The sequence below is a fragment of the Pollachius pollachius genome (assembly GCF_949987615.1).
Source record: "Pollachius pollachius genome assembly, chromosome: 3".
Lineage (NCBI taxonomy): Eukaryota > Metazoa > Chordata > Actinopteri > Gadiformes > Gadidae > Pollachius > Pollachius pollachius.
In genome coordinates this window covers 22,332,336-22,352,335 of record NC_136936.1, presented here as the reverse complement: position 1 = coordinate 22,352,335, position 20,000 = coordinate 22,332,336, and the positions used below count along the sequence as shown (strand labels likewise).

The 20,000-nt window shown below is 50.4% G+C and overlaps 1 protein-coding gene across 2 annotated transcripts in view; it reads right to left on the bottom strand.

The window, feature by feature from the left end:
* The window catches only part of LOC307072936 (ephrin type-A receptor 4), a 52,593-nt gene that overhangs the window by 20,812 nt on the left and 11,781 nt on the right, over nt 1–20,000 (bottom strand). For both annotated transcript variants that reach the window (XM_079732517.1, XM_079732518.1), the window contains exons 4-5: nt 7,730–7,885; nt 1–325 (exon numbers count right to left, since the gene is read on the bottom strand). The exon at nt 1–325 is cut by the window's left edge and continues 11 nt beyond it. In XM_079732517.1, coding sequence (XP_079588643.1) covers nt 1–325; nt 7,730–7,885 — 481 coding nt within the window. The remainder of the gene's footprint in view (nt 326–7,729; nt 7,886–20,000) is intronic.

Below are 20,000 nucleotides of genomic sequence, written 5' to 3'. Positions count from 1 at the left end.
GTGGTGACGGTGACGGACACGGCCTGCTCAGGCCCCGGGCTCTGCGGGGACACGCCGTTCACCGCCCAGATCTCGAAGGTGTAGTTGGTGTGCGCCTGCAGGTCGTTGATGGAGACCCGCGTGCCCCTCAGGCTCAGCTGCTGGGGGCTGAAGTGCACCCCGTTGCCGCAGGGCTGGCAGTGCCGGCCCTCCGGCCCGCAGCGCTTGCACACCACGTTGTAGGTGAGGTCGGGCCGCCCCCCGGAGCTCAGCGGCGTGCTCCACTCCAGGTTGACCGAGGTCTCGTTCACGTTGGAGATGAGGTGGAGCGGCGCCGACGGGGGCCCTGGGGGGGTGGAGGCGGGGGGGGGAGAGAGGAAGGAGTCGGAGGTCAGTTAGTGAGGCGCTTTCGGCTTCTTGTGCCTCAATGCGAAATGGGGATTTTGTGTAAAAGGCTGAAAGGTACAACATTAGAAACAGACATACATCAAGAGGGATCTGTGGGGTTGAGTACAATTTCTATGAAGTGGACGTCCTTGATTCATTGAGAGCTTCGGGGTGAGTTCCCTTGTAATGCGCTGTCCTTTACGCCGGAGGAGGGGTGAGGGTGCGGTGGGGGGAGGGGTCGGGTTTCGACCCAGTTCATTCAGCACGTTAAGTGGAACCCGATCGGCCCCGCACATGTCTCCTTCCCTCCCATTCATGTGCCGGCGGCGGCGGCGGCGGCCCCGGCTGGAGTTGTGTCTCCGTGCGCCCGGGCCCCGCTGCCCGCGGCGGGGCCCCTCGTGGCAGCACCCACCCATCCACTCACCCACCGCCACTGGTGGGCGGAGGTTGCTTGAGGCTCTGTTATCACGGTTATTTTCTTTGCTTTGATGCTTTTTGGGCCCCTCCCCCCACCCCCCCCCCCCCCCCCATCCCCCCCAGCAGCACACCATGATGCTAGCTTTAAATATCCACGGCGTGCAGAGATGTATGCCACATAAACTTGCCCACCTCAAAAGCTCATCAATTTCAATTTGCATGTCAATTTACATGGCATATTGTAATTAATGTGTTTTTGTGCCATGGCTTTGAAACATAAACAACGGTAATTGACTTAGTCTTACTCTCTTTCCTCTCTCTCTCTCTCTCTCTCTCTCTCTCTCTCTCTCCCTCTCTACTCCCGCTCTCTCTTTCTCTCTCTCTCTCTCTCTCTTTCTCTCTCTATCCCTACCTCTCTCTCCCCCTCCCTCTCTCTCTCTCCCTGCCTGTGTGTCTCTCGTCCTCCTCCCGGCGGGTAATGAAGCACGCGCGTGCGGGCGGTGGGATCGATGTGGGGTGAAATATGAAAGCGCGTCGTCCCACAGACGAATCATTTCACAACGGAAATTAATTATCAGTGTTATTTTTGGAGGAGCTGCGTGGCGATGAGCGATTTCACACAGACATGGAGAGAACAGCAGGGCCGGAGAGCGTAGGAGTGTGTGTGTGTGTGTGTATGTGTGCGTGTGTGTGTGTGTGTGTCTGTGTGTGTATTTGTGCGTGGGTGTGTGGGTGTGTGAGAGAGAGAACGAATGAAAGAGAGAGGGAGAAGTGTGCTGTAGTTCCAGCGTGTCCTGCACTAATGTGGGTCTGAAATAGAGATTGTATTCATAATGGCCTTGCATGTTAAGACCATTCCTTGTCTGGGAGTGTGTGTTCACAGTGCCATATGTGGGTCTATGTGTGTGTGTATGTGTTTTTTTGTGGGTGGGTGTGTGTGTGCGGCTGTGGGTGTGTGTGGGTGTATGTATGTGTGTGTGTGTGTATGTTTAGAGCATATGTATGTACACACTGTGGCCATAGTATTATCTATGGCGATGACTGAGTTGGGATGAAATAGAAGCGTAGAATACAGCAGTAGAATCAAAGAGAGAGCGAGAGAGAGGGACAGAGGGTGAGAAAAAGGAAGAGAGAGAGCGAGGGAGAGAGGGCGAGAGAGAGGAAGAAAGAGAAAAAGAGAGAGAGAGAGAGAGAGAGAGAGAGAGAGAGAGAGAGAGAGAAAGAGAGAGAGAGAGAGAAAGAGAAAAAAAATAGGTTTGTTGGTACAATTGGCTCCACACGGAGCCGATTTTTTGGTGAAACCGCATAAGTCTTGTGCGTTTCGGCCGACCGTCCAGACGGAGCCGGTGAATCCGGTGCCCGAAACCGCACATTTCTGAAACCACCCTCGGAGGTGGTTTCAAATCTATCTGGACCTTTGCGGTTTTGTGTTAGGATTCGTGTGGACGCCTTAAACGCAAACGATGGCGTCATTAGCCCCCCACCAGCTGGGGGACGTCAGTGTTGCGTTGAATTTTTTATTTATTATTTTATTTGTAATCTTTTTGTAGCTTTAAATCAAGCCCCTTGATAAATTGAATTACTAACTGTACATTAAAAAGTATTTCTGCTCAATTTTAAAACTCCACTTTTTTTTGTGGAGAACCAGCGCCTTTAGTATTTACTACAGCGTTTCTACAGCTCGATGTGTTTTCGCAATGACTCCGTCTTTACGGAGATATTCCTGAACCGCATAAAACGAAACCGGATCGTTTTCGCCTGTTTCGGCTCCGTGTGGACTGAGGAAGGGATATGTGGAGCAACAGTGTTAAACAGAAACAGAGAGAAAAAAGAGAGAGAGAGAGAGAGAGTGTGTGTGTGAGAGAGAGAGAGAGACAGAGAGAGAGAGCGAGAGAGAGAGAGAGAGTTTGGAACAAGTGGTATTTTAACTCAAACTCACAGATGACACTGTACACTGCTTTTTTAAACTGCTAAAATGTGTTTTAAAACCAAGAATGCCCGTCATTAACACGCGTGGGTGTTTGTGTGTGTTTGTGTGTATGTGTGTGTGTGTGTGTGTGTGTGTGTGTGTGTGTGTGTGTGTGTGTGTGTGTGTGTGTGTGTGTGTGTGTGTGTGCGTGTGTGGGAAAGAGAGATGGATAGAAAGGAGGAAAGGGTAACAAAGCAACTCAAAGTACGTGATGTGTGTTAATATCCACACCCCCCCCCCCACACACACTAGCCACCGACACCCACTGATGATCCGAAACTAATCCATTAATGATTCTCATTAAAAATCAAGATGAACCAAGAGTCCCTCTCCTCTCCTGTCTCCTCTCTTCTTCCTTCCCCACTTCCAGATCCACTTTTTCACACTCCGTCATTCTCTCTCCCTCTCGCTCCCTCTCGGTCTGTCTCACTCTCGCCCCTCTCCCTTTCTCACATTCTCTCTTCCTCTCACTCCCTCTCTCTCTGTCTCACTCTCGCCCCTCTCCCTCCCTCTATCCCTCTACCTCTCACTCCCTCTCTCCCTCTCACTCCCTCAATCTCTCTGTCTCACTCTCCACCTCTGACTCCCTCACACGCCCTCTCTTCCGTTCACTCCGTCTCTCTCTGTCTCACTCTCCCCCCCTATCCCTCTCACTCCCTCTCTCCCTCTCACTCCCCCTTCTCTCTCTGTATCACTCTCTCCCTCTCACTCCCTCTCACTCCCTCTCCCTCTTCTCTCACCAGCCCTAAAACAATGGGAGCCTCTTTTAGAAGGGGATACTAAATTAAGCTGTCCGTGCCAAGAGGCTCATTAAAGCGCCAGCGTTATCAATGGGCCAGGTTGAGCAGCAGAGATACAGCTATTAACCACCACGTTCATCTGTGTTTCTAATCTTTAATTATGGAGGGTGGGTTGTGCCAAACAGAACAATAGTAGCGAGGTGATATTCATGCTCGGCGAGGTGAGGGGGTTCCATCTGTAGTGCCCCTGAGCTCTGCAGTGATCCAGGTCAACAAGCAGCATTTTTTAGCGGTTGTGGATTAAGTGTTGTTGTGGTATTGTGTGCAGGATATGGTGTTGGGGTCTGTGAGCAAAACAACATACAGAGCGAGAGTGCTTCGGCTGTACACCTCAGCAATGACACCTCTTATTATGTTTGCTGTTTGTTGCCACGGCGAGCAACACATTAGACACCATAGAAGTTTACGACGTCAGTGCAGACACACATGATGCGCACAAAGACACACACACGCACACACACTATGTGTGTGTGTGTGTGTGTGTGTGTGTGTGTGTGTGTGTGTGTGTGTGTGTGTGTGTGTGAGAGAGAGTGAGTGTTTGCGGTCCAGGCTTGGATTGATGATCTGGAATGGAACATTGTGTCTGTACTTCTGTGCACACAGCACCTCCTTACACATGTCCCCGACAGAGACAAACCAATCTGTGGCATTCCTGCTATTATCGCTTCCGCATTAAAATATCCAAATTAAGTCAACCGGAGAGTACTCCTAACCACACTAAGTTGGAAGAAGTCGTATTTTTTTTTCTCAAATATTTTTTATTAACCCATTACCTGCCAAGCTCCCAGAATGCACCTCACTGGGAGCGAAGGAGCGTGGGAGAGACCTCCACTTTGATTGACTGTTAGTTATTAATCCTCAGAGGAGGTGGCGTGTGTGTGTGTGTGTGTGTGTGTGTGTGTGTGTGTAGGTGTGTGTGTGTGTGTGTGTGTGTGTGTGTGTGTGTGTGTGTGTGTGTGTGTGTGTGTTCTGGCCTTCCAAGAAAACCATTATCAGTTAGATGGATTTCGTATGTGTTGGCTTGGTCATTGGGAACCATACTTCCTTTATCCTGTCTTTGACTGGATTAACTCTTCCTCTCTTCCTCTTCTCTACCTCTCTGCCTCTTTCTCCTTCCATTGTACCTCACAATCTTCTAACTTTCTCGACTACACAGTTATACAGATCATTTCAACAAACCCATAAATCCACCAGTAGACCAACTAAAAGGGTTGGGGGAAAGAACGGATCTTAACACACCAGATCCAGCCCTCTTCCACCTCCCACCCCAACACAACACCTAAGTCTTTCACCTGTTCCTTATTACTGCCAGCGTTGCATGTTCACGTGCGTGTTTGTGTGTGTGTGTGTTTGTATGTGTGTGTGTTTGTGTGCTTGTACTTTTGTTCGTGTTGAAGTGTGTGAGTGTGTGTGTGTGTTTGTGTTTGCGTGTGACTCTGTTCGTGTGTGTGTGTGTGTGTGAGAGAGAGTGTGTCTCTGCATATGTGTGTTTGTGTGTGTGTGTGTGTGTGTTTCTCAGCGTGTGTGTGTGTGTGTGTGTGTGAGTGTGCCTCTGCGTGTGTGTGTGTGTGTGTGTGTGAGTGTGCCTCTCCGTGCGTGTGTGTGTGTGTGTGTGTGTGTGTGTGTGTGTGTGTGTGTGTGTGTGTGTAATGGGTAACGCAACGACCAAAGCGCCCCATCGGTGTGTCCAATCAGTTGGATTATTCGAAAACAAACAGGACAAAGTGATGACGCACGGATCAGAGGTGCTAGCAGGGCGCTAAAAGGTGACATCTACAGAGGGGAGCCGGAGCTAGCCAGCCCCAGCCGAGCCCAGAATCACACCGCATCCCGCTTTAATCACACGCCCGCATCGCTAGACCCTTGAGCTCAGAGAGGAGGAAAAACGTTTTCAATTATGCGAACGCACACACACACACACACACACACACACACACACACACACACACACACACACACACACACACGCACACACACACAAACACGCAGACAGGCACACACGCATACACCAATTACCGGAGATGCAGGCTGCTGCTTTCCTGCGCCTGACCTTCAGCAAGGCAAGCTGGGAAAATACTTTGTTGTTTTTTTCACTCGGCTCCAAACAAGAGTGGAGAACAGATTTATTTATTTTGCTTGTTCGAGGAGAGAGCAGGAGAGAAAGACAGAACGACAGAAAGAGAGAAAGAGAGTAAGAACGGAAACAAGCCCATTGCGGTCCAGGGATGTTTGAGTGGCAGCTGTAATTACAGAGCGCCGAGACGCAGCGTAACGGCAGGAAAGTAAGAAAAGAAAAGAAAGAGAAGTTGCAGAAGACGAAAAACACGAGGAATCCAAATAAGGCAGGCGGCCTGTCGGGGGAGGAGTTCAAAGGTTGTGGCGGGCTGCCTTGCAGACGGACCGGTGGGGTCAGACGGAGAGAGAGAGCCAGGAGTGGCCGTACCTGGGTTGGGGCGAGTGGGATTTCTAGTAGTGGATTCACTGTTCATTCACTGACCAGAACAGGAGGCTGAACCTGGTTCAACGTACCAGCTGTTAACCAATAGTATGTTTGCAGCTTCAGAGCATATTTCTGAAACAGACCAGAGGTATATGTGGGTACTTCATGGAGAAAGAAATGTATCTATGTGAATGTGTAAATTTGTAAAAGATGGGGAATAACAATATGATCAAACAACAAATCAACATGCAATGCTGATTTGTGTTAGGAAATGGCATGAACAAAGCATTTTGATGCATACAAAGTGTGTACTGATGAAGGTTGTGTTTGCGTAGGTGTATGGATGAAAGTACACCAGTCCAAGTGAACAGGACTGACTGTTTAACAGTTAACCCGTGCAGATGTTCTGCGGAACGAGTCCACTGAGTGATAAATCCACATTAAGTTAACACATCATTCGTCTTAAAACGATAGCCGAATATCAGCCAAGCATGACATCAGCTATGAAAATGAGTTCAACATTCAAGTAAATCTGTGTTGTTTCTGTTTGTGTGTGTGTGTGTGTGTGTGGGTGTGTGTGTGTGTGTGTGTGTGTGTGTGTGTGTGTGTGTGTGTGTGTGTGTGCGTGTGTGTATGTGTGTTTCTTTCACATTCCTGTATCTAGTGTTTGTTGTCACGGTCACGGTGAGTCACGACTGACTGCCAGTACCGGGTGCAGAACCAACATTTCCGTTCCAAATTTTTTGAATCACACACCCAGCAAATCCCCCATCATGATGACTTTTGCAGCTGAGAGAGAGAGCGAGAGAGAGAGTGTGACAGAGAGAGAGAGAGAGAGAGAGAGAGAGAGAGAGAGAGAGAGAGAGAGAGAGAGAGAGAGAAAGAGAGCGAAAGAGAGAGTGGGACAGAGAGAGAGAGAGACAGAGAGAGACAGAGAGTCACTGAAGTAGAGGGCTGAACGGGTGGTGGTGGTAATGGAAGGAGTGACAGGCGGAGAGAAAGAGACAGAAGATTGAAGTGTTTTCCTCTGCAAACACTTCCTATCGCCATCCTTATTGCTCTACCCTTTTGTTCTCTCTCTCTCTTTTGGTAACTTTCTCTTTTTTTCACTCTCGTCTCTCTCTATCTTTTCTCTCTTACTGACACACACACTCACTCGCACATCTGCTGTCTGTGTGTGTGCGCGTGTGTGCGTGTGTGTGTGTGTGTGTGTGTGTGTGTGTGTGCGACTGAATGGTGCATGTCATTTTGCAGCCCCATTAGTTCTCTGTCACAATGACTGATCACTAAATACCACCAGGAACTACAAGACTGACACTGAAATCTCCTTCTGCTCCTCTGTGTGTCTCTCCCGTGGAGTACATCTGTCTATGAGCATTTGTGTGTTTGTGTGTGTGTGTCTGTGCGTGTGTGTGTGTGTGTCTGCGTATGGGTGCTTGTATGTGTGTGTTTGTGTGTGTGTGTGTGTGTGTGTGTGTGTGTGTGTATGTATGTGTGTGTGTGTGTGCGCATGTGCAGAGTCGGCTTGTGTGTGTGTGTGTGTGTGTGTGTGTGTGTGTGTGTGGGCTCGTGCTTGCATGTGTGTATCGGGGGAAATAGTCCCTTAGGTCACGATTTCAGTTGAGTTAACAGTACTAGTGTGTGTGTGGGTGTGTGTGTGTGTGTGTGTGTGTGTGTGTGTGTGTGTGTGCATGTATGCTTATGTGTGTGTGTGTGTGTGTGTGTGCGCACACTCACGGGTGCAGGGCATGGACGCGGGGTCGGTCTCTGAGCGGAAGTAGCCCTTGTCGCAGACGCAGGATGTGGAGCCCTCCCTGGTGGAGTAGCTGTGCAGCGGGCACTTAGCGCAGGGCCCGTCCGCCGCCAGGGCCCGGTACGACCCGATCTTACAGGCTGGAAGACAAACAGAGAGGGGACAGGTTGAGGGTCAGGACAGGGTTGGGAGCAGGCGGTACAGAGCTTGAGCATGTGGACACATCCAGCAGTATGTTTGCTGAGATAGCACAACATCGATAAGGAGGCAGGGTGACAATGAAGAACAATGAAGGTAGGTAGGGATGAATGTGGGGGACGTCGGCAGAGAGGATGAACCACACAGAATGAGCTGCTGTATTTATTGTATCATCGCGGAGAAAAAAATGATTAAAAGAATCAACAGCCACTCCGCATCAACCCCCTACTCTCCGCGTCTCGCTCTCTTGTCCTTGCGGTTTCTCTCCTTTTGCTCTCAGTCCGCCATTAATCCACTCAGAGCAAGGCATTAGGAGCGGGGCGATGCTCATTCATATTCCCCTTGACATACACACAGAATATTGAATAACCCCACTCTGCCTTTCTTCTCCCACACATACAAGGCCAGTCGCCTTGTTTGGCAGCGGCCGGCGCCTGCGATGTTACCAGAGAACTGGTTGGCATTTCAGAGCATTTACCGAACAAATGCCACTGTGATTGGCATGCGGTGGAGTCCTTGAGATAAACAGCCTCCACACCACGCTGCCTCTATTGCACCCTGTCCAAATGGCTGTCCAACTAGACCATGCAAACACGCACATTTTGAGTTTGCTTGTAGGTACGTCGGAGCCTTTATGAGTATGTTTTCTTAACCTGTTTCTAGCACACACACGCACACACCCACAAGCGCATGAGCACACACACACACACACACACACACACACACACACACACACACACACACATATTATACACACATTAAACGTTAACTGAAACCACAATTTATCCCTAACAGCTTTCCGTAGTTCTATTACACATACACACACAAACGACCACACACATCGACCAACACACACACACACCCAAACACGGCCATAAACACCACTGACGTGCATGCTTGCACACATTCATATCTGAAACGGTAACCTAAGTGACACTTTTCTTCGTCGAGCGGACGACTGGTCTCATCTTTCCTTTGACTGACTGTTTGATTGGCCAACTCATCTTTCAAGAGGTCTCTCTTTCACTCTCTCTCTCTCTCTCTCTCTCTCTCTCTCTCTCTCTCTCTCTCTCTCTTTCCCTCTATCCATTTCAATAACGTCTGTTGGAAGAAGCATAGTAGTGTTTCCTTTCACCCCGTAAGCGATAAATCCAACGTTGAGGAAACAATAATTCTCCAAAAGGTGTGGTGTGTACAGACTCAGACAACGATTAGACCAATAGCGTGCCAGTCATCTAGTAGGCCCGGTTTTCGGGTTAACAAATGGTGGAGTCAGTGGTAATGCTGATGGCGTCTTTTAATAAAAGAGAGTAAGATAAGGAGATAATGTGTGTGTATTTCTGTGTGTGTGTGTGTGTGTGTGTGTGTGTGTGTGTGTGTGTGTGTGTGTGTGTGTGTGTGTGTGTGTGCGCATGTGTGTGTGTGTGTGTGTGTGTGTGTGTGTGTCGTTGTAGTTGGGTCATTTTCCCCCTGAAGACTAGGAGTGTGTAATTATCTGATTCATACTGGGTATGGATTTACACATCTGTCTCCAGTGGGTGTTCTTCCATGACACTCACAAAGAGTCTCACACACACAACCCACAAATACACAAGGATACACATTCACAGATACACACCCAAACAACCATGCATTGTCCCAAAGTGTGTTTATAAATACACAACCCTGCCCCCAAAACCCCACTCAGAGGCACTCAATTTCATCCGGCAGATCATAAGTAAATGAGGAAATCGTCCACACAAAATATGTTGCCGTAAACAAAAAGCCCCTAAATGCATCTGCCACTTCTCGCCCAGGCCCGGCCCACAGCTCAGCCCCGGCCGCCCACATGTTTCCACATATACCACATGCCCTAGTAATTTGCTTCTTCGATAACAACAATAAAAATTTTAAAAAGCGCTCCGTCGACCTGCCGTTAAAAACAGGGCCATGACGTCGTAGACTGCCAAAAGCAAGAGGATTTTAACACGAGCCCATGAGATAGCGAAGGGCAAATCTCTCCCTCTCTTTCCCTCTCTCTCTACCTCTCCCTCTCGCTCCCTCTCTTTCTCTCTCTCTCTCCCTCTCTCTTTTGCTCTTTCTCTCTCCGTCTTTCCCTCTATCATTCTCTCTCTCTCTCTCCCTCCCTCTGTCTCTCTCTCTGTGCCTTTCTCCCTCTCTCTCCCTCTCTCTCTCTGTGTCTCTCTCCCTCTCTCTTCCTCTCTCTCTCTCTCTCCCTCTGTCTCTCTCTCTGTGTGTCTCTCTCTCTCTCTCTCCATCTCTCCCTATATCATTATCTCTCTCCCTCTCTCTCTCTCTCTCTCTCTCTCTCTCTCTCTCTCTCTCTCTCTCTCTCTCTCTCTTTGTCTCTTTCTGTCTCTCGCTATCTCTCTCTCCCTCTGTCTCTCTCTGTCTGTCTCCCTCATTCTCTCTCTCTCTCTCCATGTCTCCCTATATCATTCTCTCCCTCTCTCTCTCTCTCTCTCTCTCTCTCTCTCTCTCTCTCTCTCTCTCTCTCTCTCTCTCCCTCTCGCTCCCACAGAGGCAATAAAGTCACCATCTCCGCCTCTCCCCCTCCGCAGCATCAGGATTAGCGTAGCCCGGTTCCCTTGCCGGGCTAGCAGCTACCTGCTGAGCCTTTCTCCCCACCGCTCCCATCCCGTGTCAATCAGGACCCGAAATCCCCCGGCTCCTCAGCCCCTTAAAGCTCCTTTGATTTCAGCCCGTCTACGCTGAGGAATAGACAAAAAGGGGAGATTAGCCCCTGGGGTGAGGGAGGGAGGGAGGGAGGGGGGACTTTTTCCTCTTATCACTCTATCTCCTCAGAGTTGGCTGAGTCCGTCTCTTCTTCTCAACACCAGGATGTGTAGCGAGGGAACGCAGTTAGGTTTTAGGTTTTAAAGACAGAAGAACAGTGGTGTGGGGGTGTTGGGGTCAGTGTGGTGTGGGAGGGAGTGAAAAGGGTCTGAAAGTTATTTAGTGCGGGGCACAGTAGGGAGTTGTAAAGGCTCCTGAGCGGCTGTGTGTGTGTGCGCTGACCAGCAGCAGCGGCCTCCCGGGATGAGGCCGTGGTCGGCCAGCTGTTGGCTGAGGAGCGGGTGAAGGATTGTGGCTGAACGCCGGAGCGAGGAGGTTTGATTGAGCTGTGTTGCTCAAGGTCTTAGGGCCTAAGTGTCTTTAAAGAGAGACTCAAGGATTCAGGCTTTAGCTTCTTTAAAGAGGCGCATGATGAGAGCCACATCATTTTCCCTTCCCCACCCTGACCCGGGGTCCCGCCCTAAATCTTTAGTTAGCCAGCCTTCTGAATTCTGTGCAAAACAACGCAATGAATCCTCTTCATGTTTGCAAAAGTGACCTTGCCGGCAAATTATTATTCTCTTGGGGTTTTCAAATTCCCCGTCTGGGAAATGGGTGTTTGAAAATGTGATGTCAACATTTGAGTAGTTGTTTAGAGCAGTGACTGCCCCGCGGGCGTGAACCAGGAAAACACAAGGAAGGGGAAGAGTTTGATATCCAGGCAAAGCTGGTGAATTTTCTTCCCATTAGGAGTGTGTGTGTGTCTGTGTGTGTGTGTGTGTGTGTGTGTGGGTGAGTGTGTGTGTGTGTGTGTGGGTGTGTGTGTGTGTGTGTGTGTGTGTGTGTATGTGTGTGTTTGTACGTGCATGTGTGCGTCAATGTGTGAACGCGTGTGAAGAGAGAGACCGCAAGTAGTAGTGGGTGGTCCCAGAAAACTGTAGCTTTTCGTAGAGAAATCTCCCTTAAGACTCCGTGGATTTATCTCTGTCCGCGGCCGGTGCGGCAAACCCACACCGAGGGAGAGCCACAGACACAGACTCATACATGCGTTTGGTTTTTATGAGCTCTGAGCTGAGAAGCCCTCATCATATCCTCTCTTATGAAGTGTGCCCAAGTCTAACCCAGTTTTTCCACCACTTTCTTTTCTCTCTCCCCTCGTCGCCTCACTTTGTTGCTCTCTACAACTCAACTACAATGTATGGTTGTGTGTTTCCTCCTTTCATAACACTATCTCTCTCTCTCTCTCTCTCGCAGGGTTCCTTGCAGAGGAGCGAGAGGAGCTTGTCAGGTGCCCAATCCCGGCGCGGCGGCGAGATCAAAGATGGACAAAGGGGACTGGTGACTTACTGTTCTATTCTGGAATGGCTTAAAATGGAATCCCTTATAGAGTGGGGACATCACATTCTTCTCCTTTCTAGCCTCCCCCTGCCCCCCTGCTCCCCTTCTCCCTCCAGTTATTTCACTCTTTCAATCCGCTTCTATTGCTTTCGTCATTGTCCCCTGAACCACAGCCCCTCCTTTCCTCCACCCCCCTCTCTCTCTTTTTGTCCAATCCTTCCTGTGCCCCAGTCCCTTCTCCATTTGTCCCCGGTATGGCTGTGTGTGTTACGGGGGAGGGGGGGGGGGGGTTGGTAGCTGGATGGAGTTAATGACTGGTTTTGTCAGTATGGCGGGGAATCTGCTGGCTGAATTGGGCGCACGGCATGAGAGGAAGCAGAAAGGAGGGACTCCTGTTTATGGCTAAACTGTCGACACAGCCGTCCATTAAAAGGGGATAGTTGTGTTTTCTTTTTCTTTCTTCCTTTAAAAAGAACCCCAAAAATACAAATGATACAATGGACGGTTTGCTTTGAAGCACAGGTCTCCGGCTCCCAAGTATGTGCGGTTTTGGTTTTACTCCGGCCGCTGAACGGTGAAGCTGTTGAGCGGCACAAAGGTTCCGATACATTAAGGACAAAACACATGAAAGGCAGACTGCAACGGCCCCGCGCAACCAAGGAATTCAGACACGTGAGCTCAGCTTGTCCAGGACTGAATAATAGCATCCTTTATCGTCCACAAAAAAAACAGAAAACAAAGACTCAGGTTCCAACAATATCGTTTACGTCTTTTTATTGCAGCGCTTTATTCCCCTTTCAGGCGATGAAACTCGGCCACAGAGAGAGAGAGAGAGAGAGAGAGAGAGAGAGAGAGAGCGCTCTTCAGAGGGGTAGTCAGGGGTGTCCCCATGAAGACATATCTTTTATGAAGTAACGATCAGCTTTCAGGGCCCGAGGGCAGGATGAGCCTCTCCCTGTCCTCCACTCTTAACACTCTCCATTCAACTTTCTCTCCCCTCTGCGTTATCCCCCTTTGCCTTCACTGTGCGTCTCTCCCCCCTCCCTCGGCTGCTGTTCGCGGCTGTCGGTTGCTTAGGTGGCTGCTTTGGTCTGGCGTTGTGCTCGCTATGCATGGAGCGGGCCACTTTGTTTAGCTCTGCCAGCGTTCTCGAGGAGTTTCCGTGGTGCGTATATAAAGCATTGAAAGGATGTGAATATATTCCCTGTCGGTTCAAACGGATGATAAAAGAGCATCTATATCTTCATAAGAAAACTCCCCAGGCACCTGAGCCATTGCTGTCGCATGGGTCCAGATAACTAGCACGCTAGCCATTAGCATCTGTCAGCGGACCAGCAGGAGAGTGGGAGCAGGTTAACTCATTAATTCCGTGGTTGAGGGGGTTATTAATTACCTCCGGCCCCCTTCACCGACACTAAGACACACGGCCAGCGGAGCCCATCAGGGTGATGGATGAGGGACACACTGGGGGACCGAAACTGATCACTGTGATTGATGATGCGCACTCGCCACCTGTCTTAACCTTGACCTGGCCGGCTCACCGCAAAAGAAGCACAGCTCGCATCGCGGTAGCGTGCGTCATAGAGCCCACCCATCAGAGGGGGGCCGCTGGCGCCCAGGGTGACATCCTTGTTTGTGATAATGAGGACAAAAAACAAAAGCCACAAAGGCTAACTCGGATGATAAACAAGCTAACCTTGCTGGCGAACACATGCTGGGAGCCTGATGGTGACCAGTTCCAGGCTAGGTAACGAGCTGCCAGCGGTCTGTCTGCCACCTCAGAGATGATTTATAACAATGTTTTCATCAGGGGCAATCCATCATCCAGAAGCCACCCTTTAAGTGTTCCCAATGAAAGCGCGGCCACCTGACACATCTGAATACACGCCAGTGAATAACTAGCTCAGATTCCAACCGAGGGATAATACTAAAATGACCCCAGGCTCAATAACCAGAAGTGCTCTGGGTGGGCAGAGCACTTGAGCTCTTTAAAAACACATTATCATTGTGTATAACTCTAATCTCTGCAAGGAACTTTGGCTTGCGTCGAGTGCTGCGCTGCCCACCATTGTAATTATTTGAATTATATAAGCAAAAACATACGCTATATATTGTTCATAAGACTTCCTCCGGAGAGCGTTCTCCACGTTCGCATTGACACGTAGGCCCCGAATGCTACTCTTGTCATTAGGAACTGGGTAAAGAATGGAGGGACCGAGGTACACAATGCATCGTATCAACGTGATCTCAAGTGTCACCGACGGCCAGTGTTTCAGAGCACGGGCCCACCACTCCCTTTAGACCTGGAATGTAGGGAAATGAATGAAAAGGTGGCAGACAAAAGAGACGAGAGGGCGAGAGAGAGAGAGAGAGAGAGAGAGAGAGAGAGAGAGAGAGAGAGAGAGAGAGAGAGAGAGAGAGAGAGAAAGAGAGAAAGAGAGAGAGAGGGAGAAAGAGAGGCGGGAGGGCAATATATCTGAACTGGCAGATAATAAAGCAGATAATGAGAGAAAAAGGGAAATAGAGAAAGGTGAGAGAAATAGTAAGATAGAAAGAGAGAGAAGGGGTAGCGATAGCAGTAGATCTGAACTGGATGACAATAAAGAAGAGACAGGCATGGAAAGAGATACGGGGACACAGAGGGGTGGACATGAGTGGGAGTGGAGACAGACAAATAGACAGAACCTGAACAGAGCCGCACAATGGTACAGAGTATGCTGAAAGATTGAGAGAGAGAGAGAGAGAGAGAGAGAGACAGCGAGAGAGAGAGAGAGACAGAGAGCGAGAAAGAGAGTGAACAGAGAGAGACAAGCACACATAGAGACATTGACACAGAAAGAGAGAGAGAGGACCCAGCGATTTAACACAGATCCAACTTTATGTGGCAAAACAGTGTTTGACTCGCCCTCAGTGGGCACTCAGATTCCGCATTGCCAGTTCCAGCGACGGCCGACACCCCCTCAGCCTCCCCTGGGCGCTACGCCAGGCCTGCCCGGCAGGACCTTTGATGACCCCTCCCCCCCCCGCCCGATACAACACAGCAGGTGGGTAATAGACAACAACGCCGGGGGGAAATATACGCACACTTAAGTGTCACGCGAGCGAGTCGCAGCACACCTGCACACGCCATAAAGCATGCACGCAAAGCCCTTCAGAAACCCTCTGCACGCCAGGCCCGGCATGTTCTGAGCTATAGAGGGCAGATTCACACACACACACACACACACACACACACACACACACACACACACACTCGCAAGCTGGACTTGAGGTGAAGCGCTGGGACAGGCCCACAGCGGGGGTGGTAGGAGGTAAACAAACTGAGAGGCAGGGGGTTTTCACCGTCACATTTCTACAAGGATGCTAAGGGCCATTGTCTCACACAGAGGGGTCCAAGGGTGTGTGTGTGTGTGTGTGTGTGTGTGTGGGGGGGGGGGGGGGGTAGTGAGGGGAGTAGTTTGTATGTGTATGCAAGAGAAGGTAGAATTTTTAATATGGCTTCCTGTCATTGTTTACCATATCGAAAAACATTGGGGGAAATCTTAGGGTTTGTGTGTGTGTGTGTGTGTGTGTGTGTGTGTGTGTGTGAGTGAGCGTTTGTTTATGGTAGGGGGTGCGGGTCTTGTTGAGGAGAATGAAGCCGGAAAAAGGCGCGGGGTTAAGCTGTGCGAGGAACATGGCACCACAAACACACACACACACACACATACACACACACACACCGAGAATAGACACAGAAGGAAGCGATAGGGAAATGGTCTCAATGGGGCCACAAATCAAACACAGTGAACAAGCACAGAGCATGTTACCATGTGCCGCGAAGGTAGCACCAAATACAATACAGATGACTATATGCTTCCCCCCCCCCCAACCCCCAGCCCACATGAAAGACAAAGCTAGCATTGTGTTTGTATCAGACTCCAAGTGCACCTGTGACCTGTCCTCATTTAGCCATGTCTTCTCCCCACAGTAAACAAACAAACAAACCAAACCACTGGAAGGGGTTAGGGTTGCAACATGTTCACGTAAACCACACACTCATTGACACATCCCCCCACTCCCCCCGGTCATTAATGCTGACAAATAACCTAACTAAGTTACATCAGCAGCTTTGCTCCTCCCCGGCCTGCAGGTAGAGAGAACAACAGCGACCAGCTTAGCACCACCACCACCACCACCGCACAGGTGTGTGACCTGGTCGGAGCCACAGGCCAAGGATATAGCAGGTCCCGCGGCGGCTCAGAGAGCAGGTCCACACGTATGAGTAACGACGTCATTACCGACCGGGCCGCAATCCCTGCTCCCTGACGGACGACTTTAGAGTGTTCAGCGTGTGTGTGGTGTTTCTTTTGGTGTGTGTGTGTTTGTGTGTATGCGCATATGCGTGTGTGTGGCCGTGGTGTGAGTGTGTGCGTGTGTGTGTTTGTGTGTGTGTCAAGTGAATGCTGGGTGTAGAGCAAGAAGGCTATTACTTCCACACCCATATCGCATGCCCCACCACATACAGCCGACCGAGAGTGCACGGTGGACTGAGACGTGCGCGGTGGCGTGCACGATGGAATGAGGCGTCTACGGTGGGCTGAGATGTGCACGTTGGACCGAGGTGTGCACGTTGGACCGAGGTGTGCACGTGGGGCCGAGGTGTGCACGGCGGGCCGAGGTGTGCACGGCGGACCGAGGTGTGCACGGCGGGCCGAGGTGTGCACGGCGGGCCGAGGTGTGCACGGCGGGCCGAGGTGTGCACGGCGGGCCGAGGTGTGCACGGCGGGCCGAGGTGTGCACGGCGGACCGAGACGTGCGCGGTGGGCCCGTAACAGAAACGAACAGATGTCTTGGAACTGGCGCAGGCAGCTGTCAACGGTGAGGGCGTTGGTGGTGGTGCCGCCGCCGATCTACAAAGACGTCTTTGCTTGTGAGCAAAAGCACAAAACACACACAGGCGATGCAGAGATCTGAACACTACAGACTACAGAGCACACCTGTGGCGGCTGGATTATAGAGCCACGGCGGTTTGGGGAGTTCAACGGTAACTTTGGCTGGTGGACTGGAAGGGGCGCTGGGTGGGGAGGGGGAGGGGCGCGTATGAGACGGGGAGGGGCGCGTATGCGGTGGTCTTGTTCATGAAAAGAAACTGTATTTTTAGCGTTGTTTGTTAAGGTAATCCACATGTATAGCTTCCAGACGACAGCCTGTCTGGGGCCAAGAAACACCTTCTATTGTGTGTGGATATTTGTGTGTGTGTGTGAGTGCATGTTTTTGTGCATGTGTTGTTTTAACATGATTTGCGCAACAAGCTAACCAGCAGCTCAAATACATCCCGCCGTGCAACCATAATCTGTCTGTCTGTCTCTACTGTAAACTTTGACCCTCTTGGAGGTCACTCAGACGACTTTCTCTCGCTCTCTCTCTCAGTACTGTAAACTTTGACCCTTTTGGAGGTCATTCAGACGACTCTCTCTCTCTCTCTCTCTCTCTCTCTCTCTCTCTCTCTCTCTCTCTCTCTCTCTCTCTGTCTCTCTCTCTCTCTCTTTCTAGGTCTCTCTCTCACTCTCTCGCTGGACAAACGCCCCCGCTAGTATAGGAATGAGGTCATATGTTGTTGGGGAATCGATACGCTCAGCAAAGTTAAAATGGTGTCAACTTCTGTTGGCATGGGAACCCTCCAGAAAGTAACCTGTAGCAAATGTATGTGTGTGTGTGTGTGTGTGTGCGTGTGTTAGAGTCATGTGTGTGTGTGTGTGTGTGCGTGTGTGTGTGTGTGTTTGTGAGTGTATGAGTATGTGCGTGTGAGTGCCTGTGTGTGTATTTATGAGTCTGTGTGTGTGGTTGGGTGTGTGTGTCAGAGAGGGATTATGTGTGTGCATTCTTCGTTTTGTACGCATGTGTCTGTGAGTATGTGTGTGTACATGTCCGCCTCCTTTCTGGAATCGTCTTCTGCTACTGCATACCGGTGTTAGTTCAATAGTGTGTTTGTGTGTGGTTACGTGTGTGTCTTTGCCCAACCCTGGGCAAGTTGTACCTGACCATGTATGTGTATGTTTTTGTACATATGTGTGTGCATGTATGTCTGTGTGTGTGTATGTGCATTTTGGCGGGGGGGGGAGGGGTTGTAACAGGAGCCTGGAGTTAATGGCTTCTGCTGATACAGGGTTACTCTGCTAATGTGTAGCGTTTAGCCTTTCGGCTTTGATGTGCGGAAAGACACACAGTCGTGGTGGTGACGGGACGGACTCCGACAAAAGCCCTGGGCCTTCATTTGCATGGAGGGCTTTGAAGTAAACCCGTTGGCGTCTGCAGGCGGCGCATGAAGAGAGGCCCCAGCCAGGTGGATCTCTTTGTCTTTATCTTTTCATATACGGATGAACTGTCCCTAACATCTTTGCTCATATGCTTGCATGCTTTTCATTTTCAAATTCTCAGTGTTTGTCCTATCTTCTCCGTCTCACATCCTCTCTCCTCTAATCCTTCTGGAACCTTCTGACCAGGGCGGTTTGACTCGACTGTGCGCCGGCCAGGTTAGGTTTTCAACAGTATTTCTTTCCTTCCTCTAAAATCCATATAGATAAGCGCTGCAGTCCTTCCGCATGCCACTTACCTTTGATGCTTATCAGGGTCGGCCAAAACGTTTACTGAGTACATCTCGCCACCTTTAATCTCTCAATACATCTCCTCTGCTCCCAAATCCCCCCCCCCCCCACGCATTTCTCACGATCCAACCACCTCCATGGATCTTCCACATCTAGCGTATCTGTGTGCTACAATGGGCCCAAGCAGAGCAACGAGAAACCAATGCAGCAAGAAGTAATGTTGCAATGAGCTCATTCATTACAACACTCATTCATTCCCCCTCCCTACCCCCTAGCCCCGAGATGCACACTTGTGCACGATGGATGTGCATGAGTGTCTATCTGTGTGTGTGTGTGTGTGTGTGTGTGTGTGTGTGTGTGTGTGTGTGTGTGTGTGTGTGTGTGTGTGTGCGTGTATGTGTGTTCTTATGTGTTTGTGTGTGTGTGTGTGTCTGTGTGTGTGTGTGTTTTTGTGTGCGTAGCTGTGTATGTGTGTGTGTGTGTGTGTGTGTGTGTGTGTGTGTGTGTGTGGGGGGGGGGGGGGGGGGGGGGGGGGGGGAGAGAAACTGTTCCAGTGCCAGGGTCCTCAACCACAGTGATTAAAGAAGCTGGCGTTATCAGGCCTTATTAAAATGGGCACTGCGTGCAGACTCAGGACTCAGGCTCTGATTACAAGAGAAGAGGCGCTTTCCTTGCGCCGATTTGTCCCTTTTTTTGTCATAACCCCCTAACTGATTACCAGCACGGTGTAACGTTCTTTGATTCTCCCCCAACCCCCTGAACCCAGCGGCCTGGGAGAGAAGAGAGAGGACCACACACTTCCTGTAGCCTGGCAGGGGACCGGGAGAGAGTGAGGGAGAAAGAGAGGGAGAGAGAGGGAGAGGGAGAAGCAGCTTAAAGACGGGAACAAGAGAAAGAGTGTGTGGGTGGGGGTGGTGGTAGTAGGGATGAAACCCCTTTATAAGGTGTTTACCATCAGCCAGCCATTGTCAGGGGACTTGGAGGAGGGTTGGCTGACCATCTAAGGCTGCATTGCGTGGGTGTGCTTGTATGTGTGTGCGTTGATGTGTGTGTGTGTGTGTGTGTGTGTGTGTGTGTGTGTGTGTGTGTGTGTGTGTGTGTGTGTGTGTGTGTGAGTGTGTGTGCGTGTGATGGAAGAGTTGATGAAACCGAAACGCGATGTGACCGGTGTGACAGATGACGCAGAATAAATATAGGTCAGGTGTGCCCGGGTGTATGCACAAAAACCCTACGCCTGCACATGCATCTCCACCAGCGGGACGCCTCCGCCAGAACAGCAGCGGCTCTGAGCTGCTATCGGATCGGAAGCATTTCTGCGTGATGGGGAGGCGAGGATGAAGTGCAGGAAAAAAGAACA